This window comes from Lissotriton helveticus, chromosome 12, assembly GCF_964261635.1.
Source record: "Lissotriton helveticus chromosome 12, aLisHel1.1, whole genome shotgun sequence".
Taxonomy (NCBI): domain Eukaryota; kingdom Metazoa; phylum Chordata; class Amphibia; order Caudata; family Salamandridae; genus Lissotriton; species Lissotriton helveticus.
The window spans coordinates 3,150,578-3,178,005 of record NC_136073.1 but is presented as its reverse complement, the minus strand read 5'-3'; the positions used below and the strand labels follow the sequence as shown (position 1 = coordinate 3,178,005).

The 27,428-nt window shown below is 48.6% G+C and overlaps 1 protein-coding gene across 18 annotated transcripts in view; it reads left to right on the top strand.

Moving 5' to 3' along the window:
- The window catches only part of DAZAP1 (DAZ associated protein 1), a 519,254-nt gene that overhangs the window by 31,783 nt on the left and 460,043 nt on the right, over window positions 1–27,428 (top strand). For all 18 annotated transcript variants that reach the window (XM_078669912.1, XM_078669924.1, XM_078669928.1 and 15 more), the window contains 3 exons: window positions 6,073–6,113; window positions 17,523–17,689; window positions 25,013–25,078. In XM_078669912.1, coding sequence (XP_078526038.1) covers window positions 6,073–6,113; window positions 17,523–17,689; window positions 25,013–25,078 — 274 coding nt within the window. The remainder of the gene's footprint in view (window positions 1–6,072; window positions 6,114–17,522; window positions 17,690–25,012; window positions 25,079–27,428) is intronic.

Genomic DNA, 27,428 nt, shown 5'->3' with positions numbered 1-27,428 from the left:
CCTTAAACCGCAGTCAAGCTCGGCTGATCCTCTGCTGCCGTTTAATGAGGCCTTGTCCGACGTTCTTTTGGGCACTTGGTCCAGGCCCGCTACAGGTTCGCCTGTAGATAGGAACGTGGCCAGACGCCACAGCCTGCCCCCCGGGCGACCCTCGTTTCCTGTCCACCCACCCCACCCCTGAGAGCCTGGTGATCCAGGCCTCCAATTCCCAGACCGCGTTCCCGTCGGCTCCGCCTGACAGGGAATCCAAGAGGTATGAGCAATACGGCAAGAAGGTATTCTCCTCCCTAAGTCTAGGACTGCGGTCTTCCAACACCGCCTGCCTCTTGGGCCGATACACGCACTCCCTGTGGGACACTGTCGCGGAAGTGCTGCCAGAATGCCCGTTTGAGGTATGGGCTAAACTCGGCCAAGCCATTGTGGAAGGCCGAGATGCGGCACGTTATTCTATTCGGTGTGGACTGGATACCACCGACTCACTGCTCAGAGCATTGGCAACGACGGTGGCGATTCGTCGCCACGCCTGGTTGAGGTCCGCCAACTTCTCGGCTGATGTCCAGAACACACTCATGGACATGCCGTTTGATCGCCGTCGCCTTTTTGGCGACAAGGCAGACCATGCGCTTTAAGGACTCCAGGGCTACGGCCAAGTCCTTGGGCCTTTCGGCCCCGCGCCAGCAAACGGGTGCCTTTCGCTCCTTTCGTGGCCAAGGAAGGGGTGTACCCACACGTGCTGCCAGCCATGCACCGCAGAGTAATACCCAACGCGGTGGCGGCTGTGGACACCGCCGTGGCGGCGGTCGGGGACAACGGCGATGACAGTCCACACCTTCCCCCGCAGCATCCGCCTCGAAACCCTCCTAGTCCGTGCTTTCAGGCCCATGTGTCGCCAGTGGGGGGCAGGGTTCGCCATCACCTCCTCCACTGGCGCACTGTCACATCGGACAGGTGGGTACTGCAAATCGTCCGAAGGGGCGACTCCTCCAGCCATGCCACCGCAGAACCACTGTGTATCGGGAGATCATTTGCGACTTCTGCAGGAGGAAGTTACGGCCCTCTTGGCCAAGGGGGCCATCAAGCGCTTTCCTGGGCCAGAAGTAGGGTGTGGTTGCTACTCCCACTACTTTCTGGTACCCAAGAAGGGCAAAGGGGGCCTACGCCCTATCTTGGACCTACGGAATGTCAACGGCTTCCTCCGGAAGTAGAAGTTCAAAATGCTCACACTGGCTCAGGTCTTAGCTGCCCTGGACCCAGGAGACTGGATGGTAGCGTTGGACTTGCAGGACGCTTATTTCCACATCCCCGTCCTGCCGGCCCACCGGCGCTACCTGCGGTTCACGGTTCGCCACGAGCACTTTCAGTTTACCGTGCTCCCCTTCGGCCTTACCAGCGCCCCACGGGTGTTCACAAAGGTGATGGCGGGGGTCGCAGCTCATCTGTGCAGGTTAGGGGTTTCAGTCTTCCCCTACCTCGACGACTGGTTGTTGAAGGCGGGCTCGCCCCAGACAGTCACCGGCCACCTCCAGACGACGGCAGACCTCCTGCACCAACTGGGGTTCTCCATCAGTGTGCCGAAGTCACACCTGTGCCCCTCTCAGAAGCTCCTCTTCATCGGAGCGGTTCTCGACTCGGCGCAGTTTCAGGTTTATCTGCCCGAACAGCGGGTTCAGGATATTCAGGCTCTGATTCCACTCTTTCAGCCTTTATCCCGGATCTTGGTCTGGTTGACGCTGCGGCTTCTGGGGCTGATGGCCTCCTGCATCCTTCTGGTGCATCACGCCCGGTGGCGGATGCGGGCTCTGCAGTGGGACCTGAAGTTTCAGTGGGCCCAGTATCAGGGCAACCTCTCCGACCATGTCCTGATCTCGGAGGGCACTGCGAGACAGCTGCAGTGGTGGCTCACAGACTGCGATTGGGTCAGCGGCAAATCCCTCTCCCTTCCCCAACCGGAGCACGTAGTTCTGACGGACGCGTCCCTCCAGGGCTGGGGAGGCCACATGGGAGAGGCGGAGATCAGAGGCCTCTGGTCTCCGGCGGAGTCCCGGCTCCATATCAACCTTTTGGAGCTGCGGGCGATTCGTCTCGCACTGAAGGCATTCCTCCCCTCTGTTCGGGGGAGTGTAGTGCAGGTGTTCACGGACAACACGACCGCCATGTGGTACTGCAACAAACAGGGCGGGGTGGGGTCGTGGACCCTTTGCCAGGAGGCTCTGCGCCTCTGGCAGGGGCTGGAACATCAGGGCGTGACCCTGGTGGTTCAACACCTGTCAGGTTCCCTGACCGCCAGGGTAGACTAACTCAGCTGTCGGTGCATGATGGATCACGAATGGCGTCTGAACTCGGACGTGGCGCAAGGCCTCTTTCAGCAATGGGGAGAGCCTTGGTTAGATCTATTCGCCACAGAAGAGAACGCGCAATGTCATTAGCTCAGCGCGTTGGAATTTACAAGGCGGCACTCGCTCGGAGATGCTTTTCGTCGTGAGTAGAGTTGCGGTCTGTTGTATGCTTTTCCGCCTATACCACTTCTGCCCAGCGTGCTGAAGAAGATCAAACGTGACCGGGCCCATGTCATCCTTGTGGCTCCGGACTGGGCACGAAGATACTGGTATCCCGAGCTACTCAGTATGTCAGTCGATCCCCCGGTTCGTCTGCCTCTTCCGGAGGACCTTCTGTCGCAGCAGCAGGGGACGGTCCTCCACCCGAACCTGTCCAGTCTCCACCTCCATGCTTGGAGATTGAGCGGCGACAGTTGAGGCCATTTGACTTGCCTCCTGAAGTCTGTAATGTCATTCTGGCAGCCAGGCGTCTCTCCACAAAATCGGTATACGCCTGCAGGTGGAATACATTTGTGGCCTGGTGCACAGCAAAGGCTGTGGATCCACTTTTGCCCCTCTTTCTGAGGTTCTTCTCTTCCTTCTTTCTCTTGCCCAGCAGGGCTCTGCTCTGGGCACTATCAAGGGCTACCTTTCTGCCCTTTCAGCCTTTCTAAGGCTGCCTGATCAACCTTCTTTGTTCAAGTCCCCTATTGTAACTCGTTTTCTGAAGGGCATCACACACATGTCCCTTCCTGTTCCGTTTGTGATGCCTCAGTGGAACTTGAACCTTGTTCTTACCTTTCTGATGTGCGCTCCCTTTGAGCCACTACACAACTGTCCTCTCCGCCTTCTTACTCTGAAGAATGCTTTCCTGGTTGCCATCACCTCTGCCAGGAGAGTGAGTGAGCTCCAGGCTCTTTCATCTAAACCCCGTTTCCTTTCTGTCCATCCGGAAAAGGTTGTGTTGCGGACTAGGCCATCTTTCCTGCCCAAGGTTGTCACGGCCTTCCACATCGGGCAGTCTATCACCTTGCCCACCTTCTTTCCGTCTCCGCATCCCTCTAAAGAGGAAGAGCGGCTCCACCGTCTGGACCCAAAACGTGCGATTTCGTTCTATCTAGATCGCACACGTCAGTTCCGGATGACCAACTCTTTGTTGGTTACATGGGCGATGACCAACTCTTTGTTGGTTACATGGGCGCTAAGAAGGGACGGGCGGTGTACAAGAGGACCATCTCTCGGTGGGTCGTCTTGTGTATCAAGGCATGTTACTCCTTGGCGAGGGAGGAGCCTCCTGTTGGGCTGAGGGCCCATTCCACTCGGGCCACGGCGGCTAGCACTGCCCTGGGGCGGGGAGTCCCCTTGCAGGACATCTGTCAGGCAGCTACGTGGGCATCCCTGTACACGTTTGCAAGACACTACTGCCTGGACAGCCAAGTCCGGAGGGATGGCTTCTTTGGCCGTTCCGTCCTCCAGGACTTTCTGGTGTGATTATTGGTTCGCAGACCCACCACCGGGGTTGGTATTGCTGGGGTATCTATTCTAAGGTACGGAATCTAATACTAACCTTTTTCTTTCAGATGAACAAGTTACTTACCTTCGGTAACGATATATCTGTAAGAAAGAGTAGTTAGTATTAGATTCCTTACCGCCCCGCCCATCCTCCCCGTTCTGCGAACCGATATCTAGGGTTAAGGTCATCCCCTTTCAGGGCCCTAGTTTCAATGGCACCAGGGTTGGTTTTTAACATGGCTCTGCGTTTCTGGCACGGAAAAGCTGTGTCTAAGAACTGACGTCAGCACGCGGAGGCGGCGTCTAAGTACTCCGACGACATCATCACGGCGCCGACGATGGACGCGGAGCCGCAGACGACGCCTACCGACGCGCAAGGGTACTGGTACGCAAAAATTTCCGGATCCAGTCTTGCGCCTGGGGATATTCTAAGGTAAGGAATCTATTACTAACTACTGTTTCTTACAGATCTATCGTTACCAAAGGTAAGTAACTTGTTCGTTAGGTTCCTTTGCCCGCAGGTGGATGAGGTGAGGCTCGCTATTCTATTCTAGTGCTTATGACTATTGATGAGGATTCCCTGGAAGAGAAGGATTAGTTACTTACCTTTAATCCTAGTTCTCTTCCAGGGGTATCCTCATCAAAGTTATAAGCAACCCTCCCATCTCCCCGGGCAAAGGATCATTGTGTTTTTAATGAGGTAATGTCAAATCTTTGTGTCATGGCTTTCTGAGTCACCGAAAAGAACAACTGACCTGACGGTCTCCCCTGAGGCATGATGGGAAGCTGGGGGTCATGACTGTCTTAAAGGCACGGTGCCAGTTTATCTCTATGTTGCTATGAGTTAGCTTTTCAGTCTTTTTAGACTGTTTTTGCAATGCAGCCTGGGAGCTGTATATGCTTTCAGTCCTATGTGAGAGTTCTCTTCTGACTGCTAAGCATTAAAACAGATTCAAAACATGTTTTGCTGTTGTTTTTCCCTGTTTCTAATGTATGCTTTTATGATATAATGGGGAGTTCTTACAGCATTATTCATCGCTGCAGTTGCGTGTGTGTGTGTGTATGTATATATATATATATATATATAATATATTTTTGTGTTTCCGGGACCCGCACATGGGTGGGAATATTCTAGTGCTTATGACTTTGATGAGGATACCGCTAGAAGAGAACTAGGATTACAGGTAAGTAACTAATCCTTTTTCATCATATGCTTTAATTTGCTTTGTTTCTTTATTGAATGTAAATTTACATCTGGCTTTTGAGCAACAGAGAATTTAGTTACTCATTTGCTCATTGCGTGTCCATTTTAACTACTGCCTTCCCCCTCCACCTCCAACTCCTTGCACCAAAATCTTGCATAATGGAGCTTCACTTCTCAACATTGAAGCTTAGTTCATTTGTAGCAGACCATGGTGCTTGTGGGGTGTGACGGAGCAGAATAGATACTGGCGAGGATGGCCGTTGAAGAAGGGGCTAGTCAACTAGCTGGAAGAAGGGATGTAAAACGTGTTTACCATTTCAGATCTTCCTCCCCACCAACAAGTCTGCTGTTTCAGGTTATCCAGTCCAATAAAAAAAAATCCTGTATGGGCCATGAATGTTACATAGGTGCTTAATAGAGCCATAATGGTAGTTTGTGGTTCAAAAGATGTACTCGCCAACATTTTTTTCAACACACAAAACAAACTGCACAATCAGATTTTTGGGAATGCTAGCCTGTTGGTTGTCATCAGCCCCAAGTGCACAAAACAAGTTGTTAATTCATACCAATACAAACATTTAATTGGTTACTAACATGGTAGTTCAATCGACGTTTGTGGTTATTTGAAAGTAAAACGTTTCAAACCAAACCGTCCACCACATTTTTGCTTTCTACATTTGAGAGAAGCCTGTTGGGAGCCTTGACAACACCTTTTAGTTGCTTTATGATGCATGTTGGTTGAGGGGTTGGAACTGAGTGAAAGTTTAGGGATGAGAGTTTTAGCCAGTGGTGGAGTTGCTTAGTGGTTCATACAGAGTAGACCTGCACAGAGATATTCTACCTTTTATGATTTCTGGCAGAAAGCCATGCTGAATAACTAGGATTACAAATAAGTTACTTATTCCCCTCCTTTTTAAAAAAGTTTTACTAAAAGCACACCTGTGAAATGGTTATTTGTCAGATTATCGAACAAACATCCAGAGGATTCAGCCATCAAATCCTGCTCTAATTTGGTCTAAAACCTTCCTTTTGTTATTTCAGAAAACTCTTTGTGGGAGGCCTGGACTGGAGCACTACTCAGGGTGAGCTCTAAATTCTTTGTGCATTTGAGTTTGCAATATGTTTTTTGATACTTAGACTATGTCGCTATATGTAAAGCAGACCCTTGGAAAATTTGTGATTTGGAAGGATGTGCCCAATCTGGCATATATGTCTCCTTACTCCATTGTTCTCTCGATCCGGAGCTATGCCAAGCACAGATGTTTCTAACTAGGATTAACACACTCAGTTCTTGTGGTTCTTCAATCATGGTCATAAACGTGAACCTGTCTTGCTGTTCCTACACCAGGGTGAGACCAGTGGGTGGTTGAAATCTGCTCCTGTGTAAGTATCTGGGTTATGATGCATACTGGAGGAAAAAGTACAGGGAAAATGTAGTTTCTAATAGGTCAAGTATTAACAGGGCCAGAAAGACACTCCACCTTAAAGGATTACAGAAACTCCTTGCCTTCCCATTGTGCCGTACAGGATCGGGAGGCTGTTTGTATTTCCAGCTCCCCTTTGGAGAATACCTGTATAGTGCTACTTTAAAAGCTTTTTATCGCTCAAAAGCAGCATTTTTAAAAATCTTCTAGCTTTGTTCATCTTTTTCCCAGTCTCCCTTGAGTTTCCGTAATTGTGCCTTTTGGAGGAAAAAAATCATGTAGTAACATGTTGTTTGTCTCCTAGATTCCCACTCAATTATCAAGTGTAAAATAAGTTTGGTGATGCTGTGTCATATAAGCAACACGGGTGGTGAGGGTGTTTACCTTGGGGCAAAGTCGGGGGAACTTGTCTGTTCTGTCATGCAGTGCACTATCTCCAGAGGAGTAAGGTGGGGTTCTCTGTTTACCACAACTGCTGGTGTGATAAGGTCTGATTACCCCTTAGGGGCCCTCAGGCCTCTTATCAGTCACTGATACTCATGCTCCAAGTCGAGGCACTGTATGTAGAGACATTAGATGTTAAGGATTTCAGGAACTTATGTCCGTTTCTTTTGGCTCTTCCTCTGGTTTCTACGTGAAGGTCCCATACACTACAAGAGGCTCTTATGGCTGTCCTATGTAGTAGACAGGCCAGATGAGGACAACCAGTGAGAATAGAATCTGGAGGTGACCTATATTGATGTCCGAACTTCCGTTCTGCTGCGCTCCTCTGCTGAAGAGCACTGGCTGGCACCACTGGCTGAGGAAAGCTGAAGTAACTAGCAGTCAAGAGGATGCCTCTGTACCATCGTCATTCAACCTTTTACTCCATTGCAGCCTCCACTGGCTCTAATGAAGCACAAATCAAAGAAGCGTATTTATCATTTATAACAAGCAGATGAAAAAAAATGTTCTGACGGATACCACTGATCTTCTTCGATGCACATGAAGTCTGAGACACCTTTTAGTTTGGCATCTGACGAGTGGTTTCCGAGTTAGATCTCAGAGCTTATTCACCTTCTAAAGTCCACTGGAGACGACCTGCTATTTTATGAAGTAACAAATGGAGCAGTTAGAAAATGGAATCTTGTAGAGGATCAGTCCTTGGAACTAAGACACCTCAACTTAGGTTTAAAAGAAACAGAGGTTTCGCTGATCACATTTGGATATTTTGATATTATTCATGAAGAGAGACGTTCTGTCTTCATTGTTTCTCGAAGGTGCCTGTTGTGATGCTCTAGTACATGCATAGCACAGAGAGTTCCATTGTTTCATGAAGGTGGCTTGCCTGCTCCAATCCAAGATACTACCCTTCTGACTTAATTTACACATCCGGTTTTCACCAAATGTATGGCACCAGTAGCTGAATAACTTCAAAAAACTTTTGTGTGATCTAACAGTATCTAATCATTTGCTTAATCGAAGACCTACCCGACAGCAAGCCCAGAGTATGCTAAAGAATTTGATGGAGATGCTTTCCAACCCTACATCTGGCAGTCAGTGCGAAAAAGTCTGAGTCCAGCCCAGGACATCATATCCTAAGAGCCAGAATTTGTACAGGTGAAGGGATAGTATTTTTATTTCTAGTTAGGGGAAGCAAACCAATACGTCAATGTTCAAAACTAAAAGCAGTAGTCTGGATTGGCAAAGCATTGATGGGAAGAACAGGTATTCGTATTGCTGCATTTACGCTACTGCTGGCGCTTGGTTTTTAAAAATTTCCTGGTTTACTATTTGCGTTCATTTATTATGTATTTCCCCTGGTTTTAGCGGGTCTAAGCTGGGCTCTCTCCCTCCCTCTTACCGCACATAATTGAGCTGTCAGCACCGCCGCTTTGGTGGGTCCGGGTCCCTGGGGTGGTCCATTTTGGGCGACATCTTGCTTTGGGCTTTGCCCAGCCCGGCGGGCGCCATCTTTGAGCGTCCTCACGCTCGTCCTGTTCCTGGGCGCGCCTACTTAAGGCGGATTTTCAGATGCCTGTTGCCTGAACAGGTATTCGTATTGCTGCATTTGCGCTGCTGCTGGCGCTTCGTTTTTTAACATTTCCTGGTTTACTATTTGTGTTCATTTATTTTATATTTCCCCTGGTTTTAGCGGGTCTAGGCTGGGCTCTCTCCCTCCCTCTTACCGCACATAATTGAGCTGTCAGCACCGCCGCTTTGGTGGGTCCGGGTCCCTGGGGTGGTCCGTTTTGGGCGACATCTTGCTTTGGGCTTTTCCCAGCTCGGCGGGCGCCATCTTTGAGCGTCCTCACGCTCGTCCTGTTCCTGGGAGCGCCTACTTAAAGTCGCCCTCTCCCGCGCAGCGGGACGCGCAGTCGGGGCGCCCTCGCTGTGCCGGAGTCGTGCCCGTCTGCGCCCGTCAGCGACGAGGAAGCGCGAGACGCGGTAGGACTCTGGGCACTTAGCTCGATTAATATCATGTCGACACCTCCGATACTTAGCTATACTCGGGATGAGCTATTGTCCATTGCTGGAAGACTTGGTGTTTGTCGGTGCGATCCGGTACACCCTCTATCCGGCCCATATGTATGCGCCTGCAATAGCTGGTCTTTAGACAAACCGGCCAGGATTCGACTGCTGGAAGAGAGTGTCTCGACCACACATAATAACATCGCGGGCCGTATGCTACGGATCTGGAATCTGAACGTGAGGTGGTTGGTTAAGCATTATCAATATGTACATGACCTCTTAGTTAAGGATTCGCCCGACCTACTCTTCCTCACGGAAACGTGGTTACAAGATTCTGATGCCGCCATCCTCAACCTTACTTTTCCACCTGAATATACGGTTTTTACTTTGAACCGTCCGACAAGGGGTGGTGGCATCGCTATGGCAGTAAAATCGTGCTTCCCCTCGGATTGGAAATCCCTTGATCTGCCTGCCTGTGAGAGTGCCCTTTTTAAAGTGGCCTTCAGTCATCATTTCACTCTAAGCGGCATTCTCATCTACCGTCCTCCAGATAACGATACAGTTTTTAAGGCTGCCCTTGCCGATATGGTAAGTTCTCTTGCACCTAGCTGTGCAAATTTTAACATCACGGGCGACCTTAATATCCATTTCGATTGTAGGGCGTCCACGGGCATAGACACTCTGCTCGCGGACCTTGAAGCACTGCAACTTGTTCAACTAGTTACCCTGCCTACTCATTCTGGGGGCCATATTCTGGACCCCTTTTTCACTACTCTTGAGAGGGCGAAGGTGTCCAACCCGATCCCGGTGGGCTGGACTGACCATCTGTTGGTGGAAGTCTCCTGCCCCTTTCTCGGCGGAAAGATTGGTTTTTAAAAGGCAGTGGCATAAGCTGAAATTGGAGGAGTTTTTCGGGATGCTGGAGAAAGAGCCACTGGGCTTTATTCTGAATGTGGAACAGGGCTACGAACTGTTCTGCAAATGGATTTCGGACGCCCTCGATTCCCTTATACCAATGCGCTGGTCAAAATGCCATACTAAAGTACCAAGTCCATGGTATAATGACTCTCTTGCTGAGCTAAAAAAAATCTGCCGGAAAGCTGAGAGGGAATGGAGGAAGATTTACGATCTTAATCTGAAGTCCATTTATTTTGCCAAACTCAAGAACTACCACAATTTGCAGAGCCCGGGCCGCATTCTATGCCCAGGAATTCCAAACCAGCACCAATCCCTCAAAACTAATTTTTAAGGTCATTAAGGACCTTTTGAATAAAAGGGCCACCTCTACCACAATCTGCACTGACGCTCATTGTGAAGGTTTGGCATCCTTCTTTTTAGAAAAAGTGCAGACTATTTATCGAGGATTTAACCGGTCACTGCCTGACCCTGAGTTACGGAGCTTTAACTCGTCGGAGGTAGAGATTCTGTCCTCTTTGCCGGATTTGTCCATGGAGGCCTTTGACATACTGGGTCTCAGGATCAAATCTGGCTCTCCGTTAGATCCGCTGAAGCCTGACCAAATTAGGACTCTTCCCCTCTCGTGTCGGGCTCCGATACTTTCTTTAATTAATTTGTCGCTATCTTCTGGAATGGTCCCTTCCTCGTGGAAGCAGGCGGTAGTTACTCCTGTTTTGAAGAAGGCTACTTTAGATCCGGCTTTGCCTGAGAACTACCGCCCCATATCCCTTCTTCCCTGGGTAGCCAAAATCACTGAGGCGCATGTAAATTCCATCCCATCTGACCATCTTGCTCGCAATAATATCCTAGACCCGAGTCAGAATGGTTTCCGGTCGGGACACAGTACCGAGACCGCGTTGCTCTATATGACCGAGCACCTTCGTGGGGTGCTCGATGCTGGGCGAACGGCGGCGCTCCTCCTATTAGATCTGAGCGCCGCGTTCGACACTGTGTCCCACCATATTCTGACTCAGCGCCTGGAGGAGGCTGGTATTGCGGGGACTGCTCTTCAGTGGTTCTGCTCTTTCCTCTCCGGTCGGTCCTTCAAAGTGGCTATACCACCTGGCCAGTCCACTTTCCATTCTCTGGATCTGGGGGTCCCTCAGGGCTCCTCGTTGAGTCCAACATTGTTCAACCTGTATGTTAAACCGCTAGCTGCGATCTCAAACAATGGGGTCTGACAATGAGCTCATATGCTGACGATACGCAGCTGGCGGTGACTCTGAGTGGTGACCCTGAGGTGGATGCCCCTAGATTCCGAGCAGGACTTTTGGCCGTAGCAAATTGGCTGAGATCCAATTGCTTACAACTGAACGCCAAAAAAACTGAAGTTAAGGTGTTGGGGAAACATGCAGAGCTCTGGGGAGATCAGTGGTGGCCGCCTGAATTGGGCGTCACTCCTGTTCCTGTCTCCGAGGTAAAGAATCTAGGAATTTGGATGGACTCGGCCCTTTCTTTCTCGAGTCACACGAAGAAGGTCGCAGCTACCTGCTATGGTATTTTGCGAGGCCTTAGACCTGTCCTCAAGTTTTTTGATTCTTCTACCCGGCAGCTCGTGGTTCAAGCCACGGTTCTATCTCGGCTGGACTACGGCAGTGTGCTGCTGTTGGGGATTAATCAGGCCGAAGCATCTAGACTTCAAAGGGTACAGAATGCTGCGGCTCGGGCCATTGTTGGCCTTCCCAAACACTGTTCAGTGTCCAGTACGATCTCTGCCCTACATTGGCTGCCGGTTAGGCAAAGAATTAAGTTCAAGTCGCTATGCTTGGCCTTTAAAATCCTGAAGCTTTCTTCGCCGCCGGCACTTGCGAACTTGCTCATTCCCTACATCCCGCGGAGGTCTTTGAGATCGGAGGCTCTCCATCTTGCGCTCTGCCCCCGTTTTAAACTCAGTAGGATGGGTGGCCGCTCTTATCGAGTACTTGCTGCTGGCTTGTGGAATGCTCTCCTGGTGCACATCCGTGCGTTGAATAATCTCACTCTTTTTAGACGTATGATCAAAACTGGCCTGTTTTCTGTACCCGCTTAGGGTCCTTTCACTTGTTCTGTGTTATGTTTCAGTACCTGTTCACGCGCCAGGACGCCCCTTCGCTGGGGCAGCTGTGCGCGATATAAAAACTAATAACATAAAATCTTATTCTTCTATTACCCTAATGCCATCTTTGAAAGGGGACAGTTTGTGAGCACTTACCCCTACCGTGGGAACAAGTATGTGTAGACTGGGACAATGTGTTCATATTCACCTCCCAAATGAGAGGCGCTTCAGAAATGTAAAAGCAATGACCATATATTCAAAGGTCAAAGTTAATCCGCCCCCTGATTCCCCACCCACTGCACCCTTCAACTGCAAGTCTTCATAACAGATGTTTCTCTGTTGATGCCAACATGTCAGTGGTCCATGGACAAAAAAGGAAGGAGGCTCACTTAAAAAAAATTAAATTAAAAAAAAAAACGGTGTTCGAGGGATGTATGCTGTTGATAGAATGCTTCGCATAAGTCTGCCATCAAGTGTTGAGTTTTGGTGATTACAAGTTGTTTCTGTTTTAATAAGTTTTCTTCGAGTCACAAGGCTTTATGACTCCTCCTCTTGGTAATATTGCACATGATCATTGACTCAATTTCCAGATTGTTTTTTTCTCCTTATGGGTTCGTATGTAATGTGATCTCTGGTTCTAGACTCTTTCGGGCTCCCTTCAGTTCTCTAGTAGGTTTCCACTCACTGGTATTGTCTTGATCACATAGCCAAATTGTGTTCCAAGTGATCACCCTTCTATGTAGTGGGTCTTCAGCTCGATTCCTCGGCCCATGGGCCATGCCTGGTCTGGGCTTGTTTTTATCCACCTCCACGGTCCTTCAGAGAATGACCTGCTAATGGAACAAGCTCAGTTCTACTTCTGTCTGACGTGTCACTCAAAGTATCCCCATACCGACCAACACTCTGTTTGCAACCTATGGCTCTCGCCCAATCGAGAGGAAAGCTGAGGTCTGCAAGACTTTTCCATCAAAAAGACTCTTCGACATTGACGTTCTCGACACTAATAAATGCAGCTTAAACAAGCAGACAATGTACCGGACAGTTTCAGCCAACAGGAGGAAGAACACTATGCTTCAGCAGCACAGGAGCAATCCCTAATATGATTCAGACTCTTTAAGTCCCAATTCGACCCGGACTCCGCCACCCTTCAGCGGCACAGAATAATAGGACCGCAAGTACTTTTACCCCTGATCCAAAGCCCAATACATGGGCTCCAGCCGAAAAGACGGCAGTGCAAAAAAGCCATGGCGAGCACTGAAAAACTGAGACTGAAGCCTATCCCTCTAGCTTAGCTCTGAAAGTTCAGCCTGATGCAGGGGGCCTCGACCTCGGGGTCTATAACCCCATGACCATAGGTTTCGGCTCCGAAAACAAAAACATGCTGGTTTGGATCCGACCACAGCTCTAACTAAATCGAAGCTTTCGCGACTGAAATGCTTCACTTTCAAATCCGTCTCTACCGGAGCCGAACCTCGATGTAATGCTGGAATAGGTCGTTTCGAAGCAGTCTGGAACTAAGAAAATAGTGTTTCAGCCAGCAAAACATCACTCTTGTAAATAACTTTCCAAGAGGCTTTCGACGGGAGGGGGGGGTGGGGGGCGGTCGGCGGTTGAAAGGGATCCCACAAGTCGATGAAAGGGCCCCGTAGCTGGATCCGCTGACCTAATGTTCTCAAAAGGTTAACATTCGTATTATGGCTATTGTTTCACATTTACACGATGAGGAAGTACCTTAATGGAGTCAAAACACACTTTGCATCAACATTGTTGTTCAACCACTCTCCAGGGGCCCCAGCCAGAGTGAAATCTGACCTCTGTTTCACCACGCTGTCACTGCTAATATTGTGGGTTTGAGCCGGCTCATTCAGGCGTGTAAGCATACAGCATCACTGCATCTATTCAGCTGTCTCAAAAGATGTTTTCTTTGTATTTGTGCTGGCATTTCGGATATTCCCACTTTAATAAAGTAAGCGTGCGAAGCAGTCCGACAGAAGCTGGCTTGAAATTTTTAGTTAAGCTTCTTTAATTCTCGACTCTGAATGATGCCAGGGCAAGCTGGAAAGTTCTCTTTACACCCTGAGTCTGAGGAGCTTTGTTCCGTCACAGTAGATGCTCCAACTCCCCTCATGCCTTTCCCAGCCAGCCCACCCTGTGACCTGCACTTCCTGGTTGTCAAGGGCTTTGCAACTGCGCGCACAGAAATAAGAATCTCTGTTTAGCGGTGTATCCTTTACTAGACAAGCTAACAATTCGTGTTTAAGAATATTGTTTTGTACTGTACAGAAGTTGAAACAAACGAGTTATGGAGCAAATGTTTTATTAGGACCACCTAGCACAATGAGCATTGTCAACAAGCACGGCCGCACGTGCCAGGTCTGCGGCGAAAGTGGAATCGCCACGTTTGGAGCAAAAGTGCACCAGGGCCAGCGTGACCGCCATCCGTTTCCAATTAACGCGAACACGAGACATGCGCGTGATAATTGGAAACAGATGGCGCTGCTGCTTGCTCCCGAGCTCCCTAGGCCAGGGTAGAGAGAAGGCGGGACATGCACCTGCCTTTGGCCAACTGCGATCTAGATCTGTTCGCAACTGAAGAAAATACAAAATGCCCAAACTTAAAAGCAGGTACCCACACCAACAATCCAAGGGCAATGCTCTATGGATGAACTGGTCATGAATGTTTGCAAATGCTTTTCCTCCTCTTCCACTACTTCCATTAATAGTCCGGAAACTCGGGCAAATCTCTTACAATAATATTTATAACACCAACATGGGCTTACCAACCATAGTTTACAACACTGTTGGAACTATCCCGAGTTTTTCACGAGAAGCTTCCCCCTCGACCCGGACCTTCATGCTCTGAGCAAGGGAACACAAAGACATCCCGATCACAAGGAAATTAATCTTGCAATTTGGCTCCTGAGAACTTAAAATTTGGGAACGTAAACTTGCCACAAGAATGCATGGACATTCTTCAAGAAGCCCTTAAACCTACCACAAGGCAGTGCTATGTGGCTACATGGAAAAGATTGTTGCATACGGTCAGAAACAAACCATCAACCCACCTAATGCAAAAGTACAGACTATTACTTATTGCACTTTCAGACAGCAGTGTTGTCCTACTCTTCAATACATTTACATCTAGTGGCTATGGCAGCCTTTTTGCAAAATAGACAGCACTTGCCATCATTCAGAATACCTTTTATTAAAGTTTTTATGAGGGGACTTAAGATTTATTCCTCCCAGGCTTCCACCTGTACTAGCATGGGACTTTACCATCGTACTAACCAGACTCATCTGTCCTCCTTTTGAAGCACTCCACTCTTGACAATTACAATACGTATCATGGAAACTTTCCTTTTTAATTGCTATCACTTCACTTAGAAGGGCCAGTGATATTTTGGCATGAGGAGTTGGCCTAACGGCTAAGGCGCTCGACCTCGGACCTGGAGGAACTGGGTTCGAGTCTCGGTAACGATGCCAAACATCCTGTGATTCTGGGCAAATCACTTAATCTCCCCGTACCTAACAAAAAAAAAAAAATGAATGTGTGTCCTCATGTAACGTAACTGGTGCTATGTAAAGCGCTCTGATACCTGATTCGGTTCGGGTCTAGTTCGCGCTATATAAAACTCTGCAAAAAAAAACAAACCCTGGAAGAACCTTTCTTCCAACTACATAGGGACAAGTTAATACTTCACACGGATACTAAATTCCTTCCAAAAGTGTTATTCAATTTGTATAGTAATCAATCCATTGATTTACCTATTTTCTTGTTTGCCCCCAGATTCCGTTGCAGAAAGAAATGTACATTCTTTCGATGTTAAAAGAAAGGCAAAGGAATTGTTTATTGCCTTCACACCTCCTCGCATGGGAAAGGCAATTTCAAAATCTCTCATTTCAAGATGGATAGTTAAATGCATCCAAACTTGCTATGATAAATTTAATAGGCTTTTTTTTTAAACCTTTTCCTCCTGGAGCTCACTCCATTAGGAAGATAGGACCTTCTGTGGCTCTTTTTAGGGAACATTCCTATTGATGATATTTGCAGAGCAAAAGACACACAATTGATGGACAGAATGCAGAACATATCAAAACATTCTCCCCCAGTCCAGAGATTAGGGTTAAATCCAAATGCAGCAACACGGTCCACTTACACTTTAACAAAACATTGTATGGATGTCTTTGCAGGTCAACAAGCTAATGTTGACCAAGCAGTTCTAAGAACTCTTTCAAACAAGGCCCCACAGGTTAACCACTGCCTAGGGAGAGCGACTGCTTTACAGTCTATGCAAAGCATGTGCATCTACAGCACACATGCCTGGAACGGATTTGTTTACTTACCCTGTAAGCATCTGTTCTTGGCATGTTGTACTGTAGATTCGCATGTCCCATCCCTCCTCCCCAAAAACCCTGTGTAGATTTAAGTTCATACACTTGATACACTTACATCATACTACTGCATGGACATCACATTACTGATACATAACACTACTCCATTCCCACCTATCTACGGCAAAACAGTCTGGAAATGGAGTTGATGATCATGCGCAATATTACCAAGAGGAGGGTTCACATCCACATGACTCAAAGGAAACGTCTAGGAACAAAAGCAACTTGTAATCATCTGAGCCCAAACACTAAGTGATGGACCTACAAAAAGCATGTGAATCTACAGCAGTACATGCCAAGAACAGATGCTTACAGGGTACGTAGCCTAATCCTTCACAGCAAATCTTGTTTGACTGCTGCCTGTTTCTTGAATTCAACGTCTGTGCACTAGTGCTTTGAAAGAGTGCGTCTTTCTCCATGTCGCTGGTTACAGATTTCCTTTAGAAAGACTCATACAAAGAGTAGCTGTGTTTTTGCCATGCTCCTCCGAGTGGGCTCTAACAGTTCCAGAAAGTGGTCTAATAATTTTAGTACTGCTTTGCAAATTTTTCATTCTGGCATGTAAATGAAGGATCCAAAGCTGGAGAAGAAAAGGTGTTACATGTAACTGTGGTTCCCCAGCTTTGGTATCTTTAATAGATTCACATGCAATCCTCCCTTTTCATGAGGCCCTTCCATTCATACCTCGTCTCCATTGTCATAAGCTATAAAATCTAGCAGTTGGAAGCCTCTGTGGCTTTTGAGGTCTGGTTGGCTGATGTTTAAATCGCACAATCAAGTGGACATGATTGTGTGTAGCCTATTATGTTTTTTATGTTATTGAGTCTAATTACATACTTGGTTACTGAGGTTTTCTAGCCTGATGACGAGGAATGCTGGAGAACCAAAGTTAGAGGTAACTAATTTATTTTCCACAAATTGTGCCGCATTCGGTGAGCTGTAGCATCAGTTTAGTTTATTCCAAATTCGAACAATTGCACACTAGTTTTCACGTTCACATTTTACAGACAAAAACCCACCCTACCCATCAAGAGGCACTCTGGGATATGACGTACAGTGTCAAACCTTAAACGTATAACCTAGAGTGTGTGCACGTAGCTGAGCAGCTTATATCATGATAGTAAAGCATGCACGTCTAATTGCCATCCTTTAGCATAATTTAGCATGAGAACTGATTTTTTTTCCTCATAAGTTCTCTTGCCTGATAGACCTGTTTATTTCTTTCAATGCAGAAACGTTACGTGGTTACTTTTGCCAGTTTGGTGAAGTTGTAGATTGTGTGATCATGAAAGATAAAACCACAAACCAGTCCCGAGGATTTGGATTTGTAAAATTCAAAGATCCGAATTGCGTTGGAACAGTTTTGGCCAGCAGACCTCATACACTGGATGGGCGAAATGTAAGTTGTTTATTGAAGTCTTTTAAAAAACCTGCATGTATGGAACTCTTTACTGCGTGCCTTCAGTCCCGCGATACCCGATGTACCAAAATATGGCAACCACTGGTTAACTACCTCTGTAAAATAGGCCATGCGCGTCTTCTACCACCAAAACTCTGGGCTTTACGCCTCTTCGAAGACGCTATGATCCCAACTGAACCAGACAGGCTGACTGCATAGTTATACTGGCCCTGCCCCTTGCTCTACACGGTGCATGCCCCTGTTGACGACCCGACTAGTGAACACCATTGCCCCCCCTCCCTTTTTTATTTTTGCCCTCCACCAGCCCAACATCACTTTCCTCTTTGCAACTGCCTCGACCTCCACTATTTGTAACTACACGTAATGCGATCCTCTTCTCTTGCCCCACTCCATCTATCATTGCCCCCTTGCCACAGTTCCCTCTCTCCTACTTTCCTTTCCTCTTCTCGTTCTCTATTCGTTAATTTCCCTCATCCCTCTCTTGCAAGCTCTTTGCCTTCCTTTTTTCATTTCTCCTTGTTATGATAATATAAGTACTGAATATGGGTTTTGAAATTCCCACCACATTGCAATCTAATGTTATGCCTCTTGCAAAACGCGGCCGGCCCACCAAGGGTTGTAGGCGACATGCTGTGTAGTAATTCACCGAAATCTTCCATGCCTCCCCTAAACAACGCGGCCAGCCCTATGTAGGGTTGTGGGACCTGTGCTGTGTATACATAGACCCATCCTATGACTTCCTTACGAAAATAACCTATTTCTACCAACAAAAAAAACCTGCTTGTATATGCACTACTGTTTGTACTTATTTCTGATAGATACATCTGCCGTGTGGATTCCTCACCTTGTGAATATCCCCTTGCGTCAGCAACATTCGGAAATTCTTTTGTAGCTTCGCGCCGACGTGGATCCGGACGTCACAGAGGCACGGCATCGCACGCGACTCCGCTGACGTCACCGACGCCTATTATAGGCCCACGCCGGCGTGATGACATCAGTTCCGCCCTTTTTTCCGTGCCTTCGAAGCACACGGACGGACCGATGACAGTAGACCTATACACAGTATACGCAGTATAGAAATCAAGGTAACACACACAGTGTGAAGCAAATGCAATACAACATTTGAAATAGACAAATCCTTGACCATAAAATAATACATCATATAAACCACTGGCATAGAAGAGTGGACAACGGGGAGGCGGGTGGGTCAGTGAGGAATCCACAGGCAGATATAGTATCTACCAGAAAAAGCGTTACCGAAGGTAAGTAACTTGTTCTTCTGATAGATACATCTGCCGTGTGGATTCCTCACCTTGTGAATAGAGTCCCACAGCAGTCCCCACTCCCGGAGGAGGGTGTCCACTCTTCTAAACCAGGAAATCCTGAAGGACAGAGCGCGCAAAGTGACCCTCCCTCCTCACTTCGGAATCCAAGCAGTAATGCTTCGCGAAAGTGTGGAGGGAAGACCAAGTTGCCGCTCTACAAATATCCTCAACAGGCACACCCCTAGCCAATGCTGAGGTCGAAGACTTAGCTCTAGTTGAATGAGCCCTTATACCCTCGGGTGGGTCCTTACCGGCCAAAGAGTAGCAGATCTTAATGCAGAGGACGATCCATCTCGACAAAGTCCTCTTATGGACCGCTCTTCCCTTCTTGCAGCCAGCAAAGCCAACGAAGAGCTGGTCGTCCACTCGACAGTCTTTAGTCCTGTCCAAGTAAAAAGACACCGCCCTCTTGGGGTCAAGACGGTGTAATCTCTCATCCTCCTTGGAAGGGTGAGGGGGAGGATAAAAAGTAGGAAGGGTAATGGATTGACCAAGGTGGAAAGGAGTCACCACCTTTGGCAGAAAAGCAGCCCTGGTCCTAAGAACCATTCGTTCAGCATGAATGGTAAGGAATGGGGGCTTGGAACTAAGAGCTTGAAGCTCACTTACCCTCCTTGCCGAGGTGATTGCAACGATAAAAACCGTTTTGAAAGTCAAAAGCCTCATGTGACATTTGTGAAGAGGCTCAAAAGGAGCACCCATTAAAAATGTCAAAACTAGATTCAAATCCCACTGAGGCACAATAAAAGGTGTAGGAGGGGAACCTATTAGTGAGGCCCTTCAAAAACCTTAAAACAATGGGAGACTTAAAAAGAGAAGGCTGGTCAGGCAAACAGATAAAAGCCGACAGCGCAGAAAGATAACCCTTCACCGTGGCAACAGCAAGCCCCTGCTGAGCAAGAGAAAGGGCAAACTGGAGCACATCAGATAAATGGGACCTCAAAGGGTCTATAGATTTCTCCCTGCACCAAGCAACAAATTTAGACCACCTATAAGAATAGATGGACTTAGTGGAGTCACGCCTGGCTGACAAAATGACATCCACCACATCGTGAGGGAGAGAAAAAGAAATCAGGTTGCCCCGCTCAATCTCCAGGCATGAAGGTGTAAGGTCTGGAGGTGGGGGTGTAGAACCTGCCCCTCCATCTGAGAGAGGAGATCTGCCCTGTGAGGGAGACGGAGCGACGGGTGAGAGGAGAGGTGGAGAAGGTCTGAATACCACACCCTTCTTGGCCAATCCGGGGCGATCAATATGACTGGGCCCGGTCTTGGCGAATCTTCCTCAGAACCCGAGGAATCAAGGGTATGGGAGGAAACGCGTAAAGGAGTTGATTTCCCCAACTCAACTGAAACGCGTCCCCCAAGGCTCCTTGCAACGGATACTGGAGACTGCAGAATGACAGGCAGTGAGCATTCTCGCGAGTGGCGAACAGGTCCACCCGAGGAGTCCCCCACATCCGAAAGATGTCGTGAACTACCTCTGGGTGAAGCCTCCACTCGTGATCGGCAGAGAACTGCCGACTGAGACTGTCTGCACGAACGTTCAGAACTCCGGCCAGATGACTTGCCATCAGACAAATCCGATGGTCCTGAACCCAGGACCAGAGGCGCAGAGCCTCCCTGCAGAGACACTGCGACCCCACTCCTCCCTGCTTGTTGACGTACCACATCGCGGTCGTGTTGTCCGTCAGGACCTGGACTGACTGACCGCGAAGGGAAGGGAGGAAGGCCTTGAGCGCCAAACGTATCGCCCGCAATTCTAGAAGGTTGATGTGAAGCAACCTTTTCTCTGGAGACCAAAGACCTTTGACCTCCAGATCCCCCAGATGAGCACCCCACCCTAGGGTGGATGCATCCGATATCACTGTGGCCACCGATGGAGGCAGTTGGAAAGGCTTCCCTTGAGACAGATTGCCTTCCACGCTCCACCAAGATAGATCCGCCGCAGTTTCTCTGGAGATCTTCACTGACTCCCTGGGATCTCCGTTGTGTTGATACCACTGCCTGCGGAGGCACCACTGGAGTGCCCTCCTGTGCCAGCGTGCATGGTTGACCAACAGAATGCATGAAGCCATCAGACCGAGCAGGCGAAGAACCTTCAGGACTGGAACGACCGCTCCATTGAAAAATAAAGGAATCATCTCCTGTATGTCGCGAATCCTTTGAGGAGGAGGGAATGCGCGACACACAGTAGTGTCCAGTACCGCACCTATGAACAGGTTGCGCTGTGAGGGCACCAGGTGAGACTTGGGTACATTTATCGAAAAACCCAACCTGTGCAACAACAGAGTTGTCTCTTGCAGATGATGGAGCACCTTCTCCGGCGACTCCGCTTTGATCAGCCAGTCGTCTAGATATGGAAACACATGAATCCCCGATCTCCTGAGATGAGCTGCCACCACTGCCATCACCTTGGTGAAGACTCGAGGTGCAGTAGTAAGACCAAACGGAAGGACCACAAACTGGTAGTGCTGAGACCCAACCGTGAAACGGAGATACTTTCTGTGCGACTCCAAGATGGGAATATGAAAATACGCATCCTGCAAGTCGATCGACACCATCCAGTCTTCTTCCAGCAGCGCTTGAAGAACCTGTGCAAGAGTGAGCATTTTGAACTTTTCCTGGCTCAGGTAAAGGTTCAAAATCCTGAGGTCCAGGATTGGCCGAAGCCTGCCATATTTCTTGGGGATCAGGAAATACCGGGAGTAGCACCCCTGACCCCTTTCCTGCTCTGGAACCACCTCTATCGCACCTTTTCGGAACAGTGCCAGGACTTCTTCCTGCAGGAGAAGCAGGTGGTCTTCCGAACAATAACCCTGGCAAGGAGGGTAATTGGGAGGGAATTCCTGGAAAGGAAGTGCATACCCATTCTCTACAAGATTGAGAACCCAAAGATCCGATGTTATTAATTCCCAATCTTGTAGAAAATGTGTAAGCCGACCCCCCACTGGGCCCACATGATCCGGAATGGCGGATCTAAGGCTGCTTTGCTGCGTTGGCAGGGGGTTGGCAGGAGGAGGAGGAGGAGGAGGAGGAGGAGGAGGAGGAGGAGGAGGAGGACCACCCTGTACAACTTGTACAGTGTATTCTGCTGCTGCTGGGATGATCTGTAAGACCGAAAGGAAGATCGACCAAATCCCCTGAAACGTCTTCCGGTAGTATCAGCCTTCTTGCCAAACAATCCTGATCCATCAAAAGGCAAGTCCATCAAGGCAGATTGGACGTCTGCAGAGAATTCTGAAGATTTGAGCCAGGCAGCCCTCCTAGTGGCCACTGAGGAACCCATGACCCTTGCCACTGAATCAGCAGTGTCCAGACCACTCTGAATGACCTGTCTCGCAGCTGCTTGAGTGTCCAATACCACTTCCTGAAAATCCTTCCTGTCATCCTCCGGGACTTTCGGAATCAACTGCTTGACAGAATCCATCAAAGCATGGATATACCTTCCCATCAGACACGTAGCATTGGTTGACTTTAATGCCATACTGGCTGATGAGAAAACCTTCTTGGCACTTTGGTCTTGCTTCCTGGATTCCTTATCTCCAGGAACTTGTGGAAAAGCACCAGCAGATTTCTTTGAGCAAGCAGCCTGTATCACCAAACTCTCAGGAAGAGGATGTGAAGATAAAAATGCAGGGTCCTCTGGTGCAGCTCTATATCTCCTGGCCACAGTTCTAGAAACTGCAGGAGCAGATAAGGGTTTCTTCCAGACCTCATAAATAGGCTCAGACAAGGCCTCGTTGAAGGGCAACATAGGTTCAATGATAGATGAGGGTGAATGAAGCACCTCAGTCAAAATATTAGGCTTATAATCAGCCGTGGGCAGAGTAATATTCAATAGACTCGCTGCTTTCTTAATGACAGTGTGATAAGGTATCACATCCTTTGATGGAACATTTGACACAGAAGCCAATTCCCATTCAGGTGATAGTTCAAGCCCACTGGCTTCACACAAATCCTCAAACGGATCCTCAGAATCCTGCAACTCTCCTTCTTCAGTATCTGAATACCCATATTTTTCTTCTTCCAGAAGTCTCTGGGCTTTTCTCCGAGATCTTTCCTTCACCACCGAAGCCAATGGATCCGGAATCGACTCCGACGGGGTCGGTGCCGGCGTCGAACCCGAAGTCGGACGGGGTCTATCCATACGAGGTCGGGCAGAATCCTGCCTCGGAGTCGCAGGTATCGGCGTCTATGGGATCGGCGTCGATGGCACCGGCGTCGTGCGCTTCGGCGTCGACGACATCGGCGGTGTCTGAAAATGCTAATGCGGTGGTAGAGCCGGCATGAAGGGTGCAGGGGCGTAAGCCTGAGGAACACCCAAGTTAAAGGCCATAGGACCCGTGGGACCAACAGGTGCACCAGACGGGAACATTGCCCTGGAATAGACACCAAACATGGCGTTCAGGAACTGAGAAGGATCCTGACCTGGAGTCGGAAACTCAGGATATGGACCTCGTGGCTGCTCCTGAGGAGGTGGAGTCGATACGACGTCGACCTCTTCATCGGGTGCGGGAACCGGAGTCGACGAACCCTCGGGTACTGGAACTTCGGCTCCACCAGCCCCTTGCTCCTCACCTTCAACCTCCTGACCAGAAGGATTGGATGGACACGGAGAATGGACCTGTTTCTGAGAATCTGGTGAACCCGGATGCGAAGCCTCATCATGTTCCGATTCTGAAATCTCCACTTCTTTACTCAGAAGCTTGACCTGGGACTTCGGTCTTGAACTAGAGTCCTTCCCAGAATGATGACGTGACTCGTGGCTCTTCTTCTTGTGTTTCTTCCTCGAAGACTTCGAAGCGTGAGCCGAAGACGACTCCGAGTGCGACCTCGAACGAGACCTCGATCTCGACCTCGACCGACGAGATCGAGACTTCGAAGATTTCTTAACCTTCTTACTTTTAAGGTTTGCCACGAGGAGTTTCGCCTCTCTCTCTCTCAAAGCTTTCGGCGTCATCTTCTTGCAGCAAAGACAGTCCTCGACATCATGGTCGGAGCTTAAACACCAGACACAGCATTCGTGAGGATCGGTGATAGACATAGTCTTGCTACACTCGCCACAAGCTTTAAACCCAGTCTTCTTCGACGACATCTCAAAGTATGAAGATAGACACAATACAATGAAAATAGTAACAAAGTTACTGTAAGCTACAGTACGATCCCTGAAAACCGTTAGCGTCGACGACGCGGAAAAAAGGGAACTGATGTCATCACGCCGGCGTGGGCCTATTATAGGCGTCGGTGACGTCAGCGGAGTCGCGTGCGATGCCGTGCCTCAGTGACGTCCGGATCCACGTCGGCGCTAAGCTACAAAAGAATTTCCGAATGTTGCTGACGCAAGGGGATATTCACAAGGTGAGGAATCCACAGGCAGATATAGTATCTACCAGAAAAAGCGTTACCGAAGGTAAGTAACTTGTTCGTTTCAATTCAGTTGTGTGCACGCTCCCTTCATTGGAATTTGAGATGGGATCTCCATTTATTGTGACAATTTCTGGCTCTTTAAAATGAATGATGGATACTTTCAATTTGATATTTCCACCAAACGATTGTTTTAGGCACGCCTGTATTCATTCGTCTGATGTGACTTTCACTGACTTTGTCTGCCTCAAACAGCATCTAATTTTTCCTTGAATCGCTAGAGAACCGTATACAAAATAACTCCAAGCTAGGGTTAAAGTGGACTTAGTGAATGGAGAAGGTGACTTTTGAAGGTGTTTGACAGTGTTGCAGAGTCGTAGCTAATGTTAGTAGTATAATTGACTGCCTGGTCCAGCATTTGGGTGCAGGAAATACCAGGCCCATAGGAATTATGATATGTATTGCTTCCTATTGACTTATTGCTTCTCCCAGAACCCATGATATATTAACATGTGATGCTAATTTAACATTCTCTTTGCATTTCTCTTGCTTTCCCTACTAAGATACCTCTTTCATGTACCGTACCTGTACATTTTTTTAATTTCTTTTTTAGATTGATCCAAAGCCATGTACGCCAAGAGGAATGCAACCTGAGAGATTGCGGCCTAAGGAGTCTTGGGTAAGCAACTATCTCGATTTTTTTTTTTTTTTTCCCCCAAACACTGAACCCTCTGAACAATCCCTTCTTAGGAATGTATTCAGCCCAGTCTGTGGGCTGTAGAATCCAGTTCACACCTATTCTCCTCTCACATAGTTTGATGCTTTCATCGAAGAACTGAAAGCTTCTTCTTGCCTAGCTATTAGGCTAAGGAACAAGGACCTTTCTATGTTCTGTTCACATTGGGTCCGGGTGAACAGCTGTGAGTGCTCTCCACGGTAGCCAGCAGGCTGCGCAAACTATCTCCTATGTTCGAGGCATGTGGGCTGCTGAATTCATATCTGTGCATAGATCGCTGCCTAGTGTTGGGTCCGGATGATTGCACTTTGTTGTCTTGGAAGAGTCTTTGAAGTATCACGAGATAGGTGACTCCTCCCCTAGACTACAGTGCGCATGGGCATCTTCTCCATCCTCAGATTGTTTTTTCCGCCATTGGGTTCGGATGCTAACTCCAAAACTGCAACTTCGGAATCGAAAACAAAACTTTCTAAAGGCCGAAAGGCCTTCCACTTCGACGGTATTGTTCTCGTTCGGTACCCCTCTACTCGATCCAGCTTTCCATCTTCCATCGGTCGTCGACGCGGGCCGTTGGGCCTTTTCGACGCCACATGAGCCGACCGTCTATGGAAAGAAGCGTTTTAAAAGGTGCCCACAATGCCACTCAAAGTTCCCACATACTGACAAACACTCAGTATGCAACAAGTGCCTTTCCCCAGACCATAGGGAAGAAACCTGCCCGGCCTGCAGCCAGTTTCGGTCGAAGAAAACCATGCGGATCCGACGGGCCGCCAGGCAAGAAATGCAGCGGCAGGCACCGGACAACATCTTCGATGATGACCAGGAACTACCGGACGCTCAAGACTTGGACCTAGAGATAGTCACCGTCGAGGACTACTCTGACTCCGATGACGAGATCCCGCCGGGGCAAATCGTGAGTACACAGCCCCCGACACCAATAAGCCCGTTACCAAAGGCTCCGGCCGAGGCATCGCCAAAAGGCCTTAGCCAAGATCCGAAAAAAGTTACGCCAGCCCCGCCATCCGGCTCGGCTCCGAAAACGAAACCTTCAGAGTCCCCCGGGCCAAGTACCATCACCCCGAAGAAGGTTCCAGAGCCAAAAAAGGTCGTCGATCCGAAAAAGGCCGTACAGCCAAAAAGCGTCGACCCCAAAAAAGACTGTCGACCACAAGAAGGCCGCTCTGCCTAAAAACGTCGACCCCAAAGAGGTAGTCGAACCGAACAGGGGCACGCAACCTAAGGGCGCCGAACCGAGGAAGGTCGCCGACCCGATTAAGCCTACCGGTCCAAAATCCACCGACCCGACAAAGGTCGCCGACAAAAAGGGGACCGTACCGAAGCCCGTAGCACGCCCGGAAAAACCTGTCGACCCAAAGATAAGTGCTCCGAAAACACCGGTCGACCCAAAGAAGAATGTCGACCCGGAAAAGGACACTCATCCTAAAAAGCCTACGGAGCACAAAAAACGCATTGACCCGAAAGCGCCAGTCGACCCCAAATCACTCGTCGACCCCGGACAAGGGCCCGAGCCGAAAAAAAGCAAAAAAACACCAAAGGTCGTTGAAAAAGAAAGTGTTACCGAACGAAGAAAGGCTAACACTCAGCCCAGGACTGTAGAGGAAGAACTCTTCCACCCAGATCCATCAGACGACCAAGCTAAAATATACATCAATCCAGACACTGGTAAAGTTACCATCTTGCACAGAAAGAAGAGGCCTGTGGACTCTGACTCGCATTCCCCTATTCCATTGAAGAAAAAGGACTTTGGGACTTCTCCCTCTAGACCCTTCATTCCTTTTCAGCCTATCATGCCTACTACACCCTTTAATCCTTACGTTCCTTACTCTCCTTCTCACCACGGGGACAATAAGGGTAACCTAGGGGATGAGCCACAACCTCAATATGATTTCCCAAAAGATCCTCAACCACAAGAGGAACCATGGGAGGAGCCAACAGACCCTTACAACACCCACCGCATCCCTGATGTACCCTCTTATCCTACTAAGCCGTCACCTACAGATGACACTGTAGTCTTCAATCAACTCATAGACAGGGCTGCACAATTCCACAATGTAGATATGCATAATGACTCTGTTGAGGAAGACTTCTTATTTGACACCTTCCCCACTTCAGAAAAAAGTGTTAGAACACTTCCCATGTTAAAGGGAGTCCTGAAACATGCACCTGACATTTTTAAGGATACAGCCAGGGCACGGGTAATTAACCCCAGAAAAGAAAAGAAGTATAGGGCAGCTCCTACAGACCCTACTTACATCAGGGGACAGTTACCACT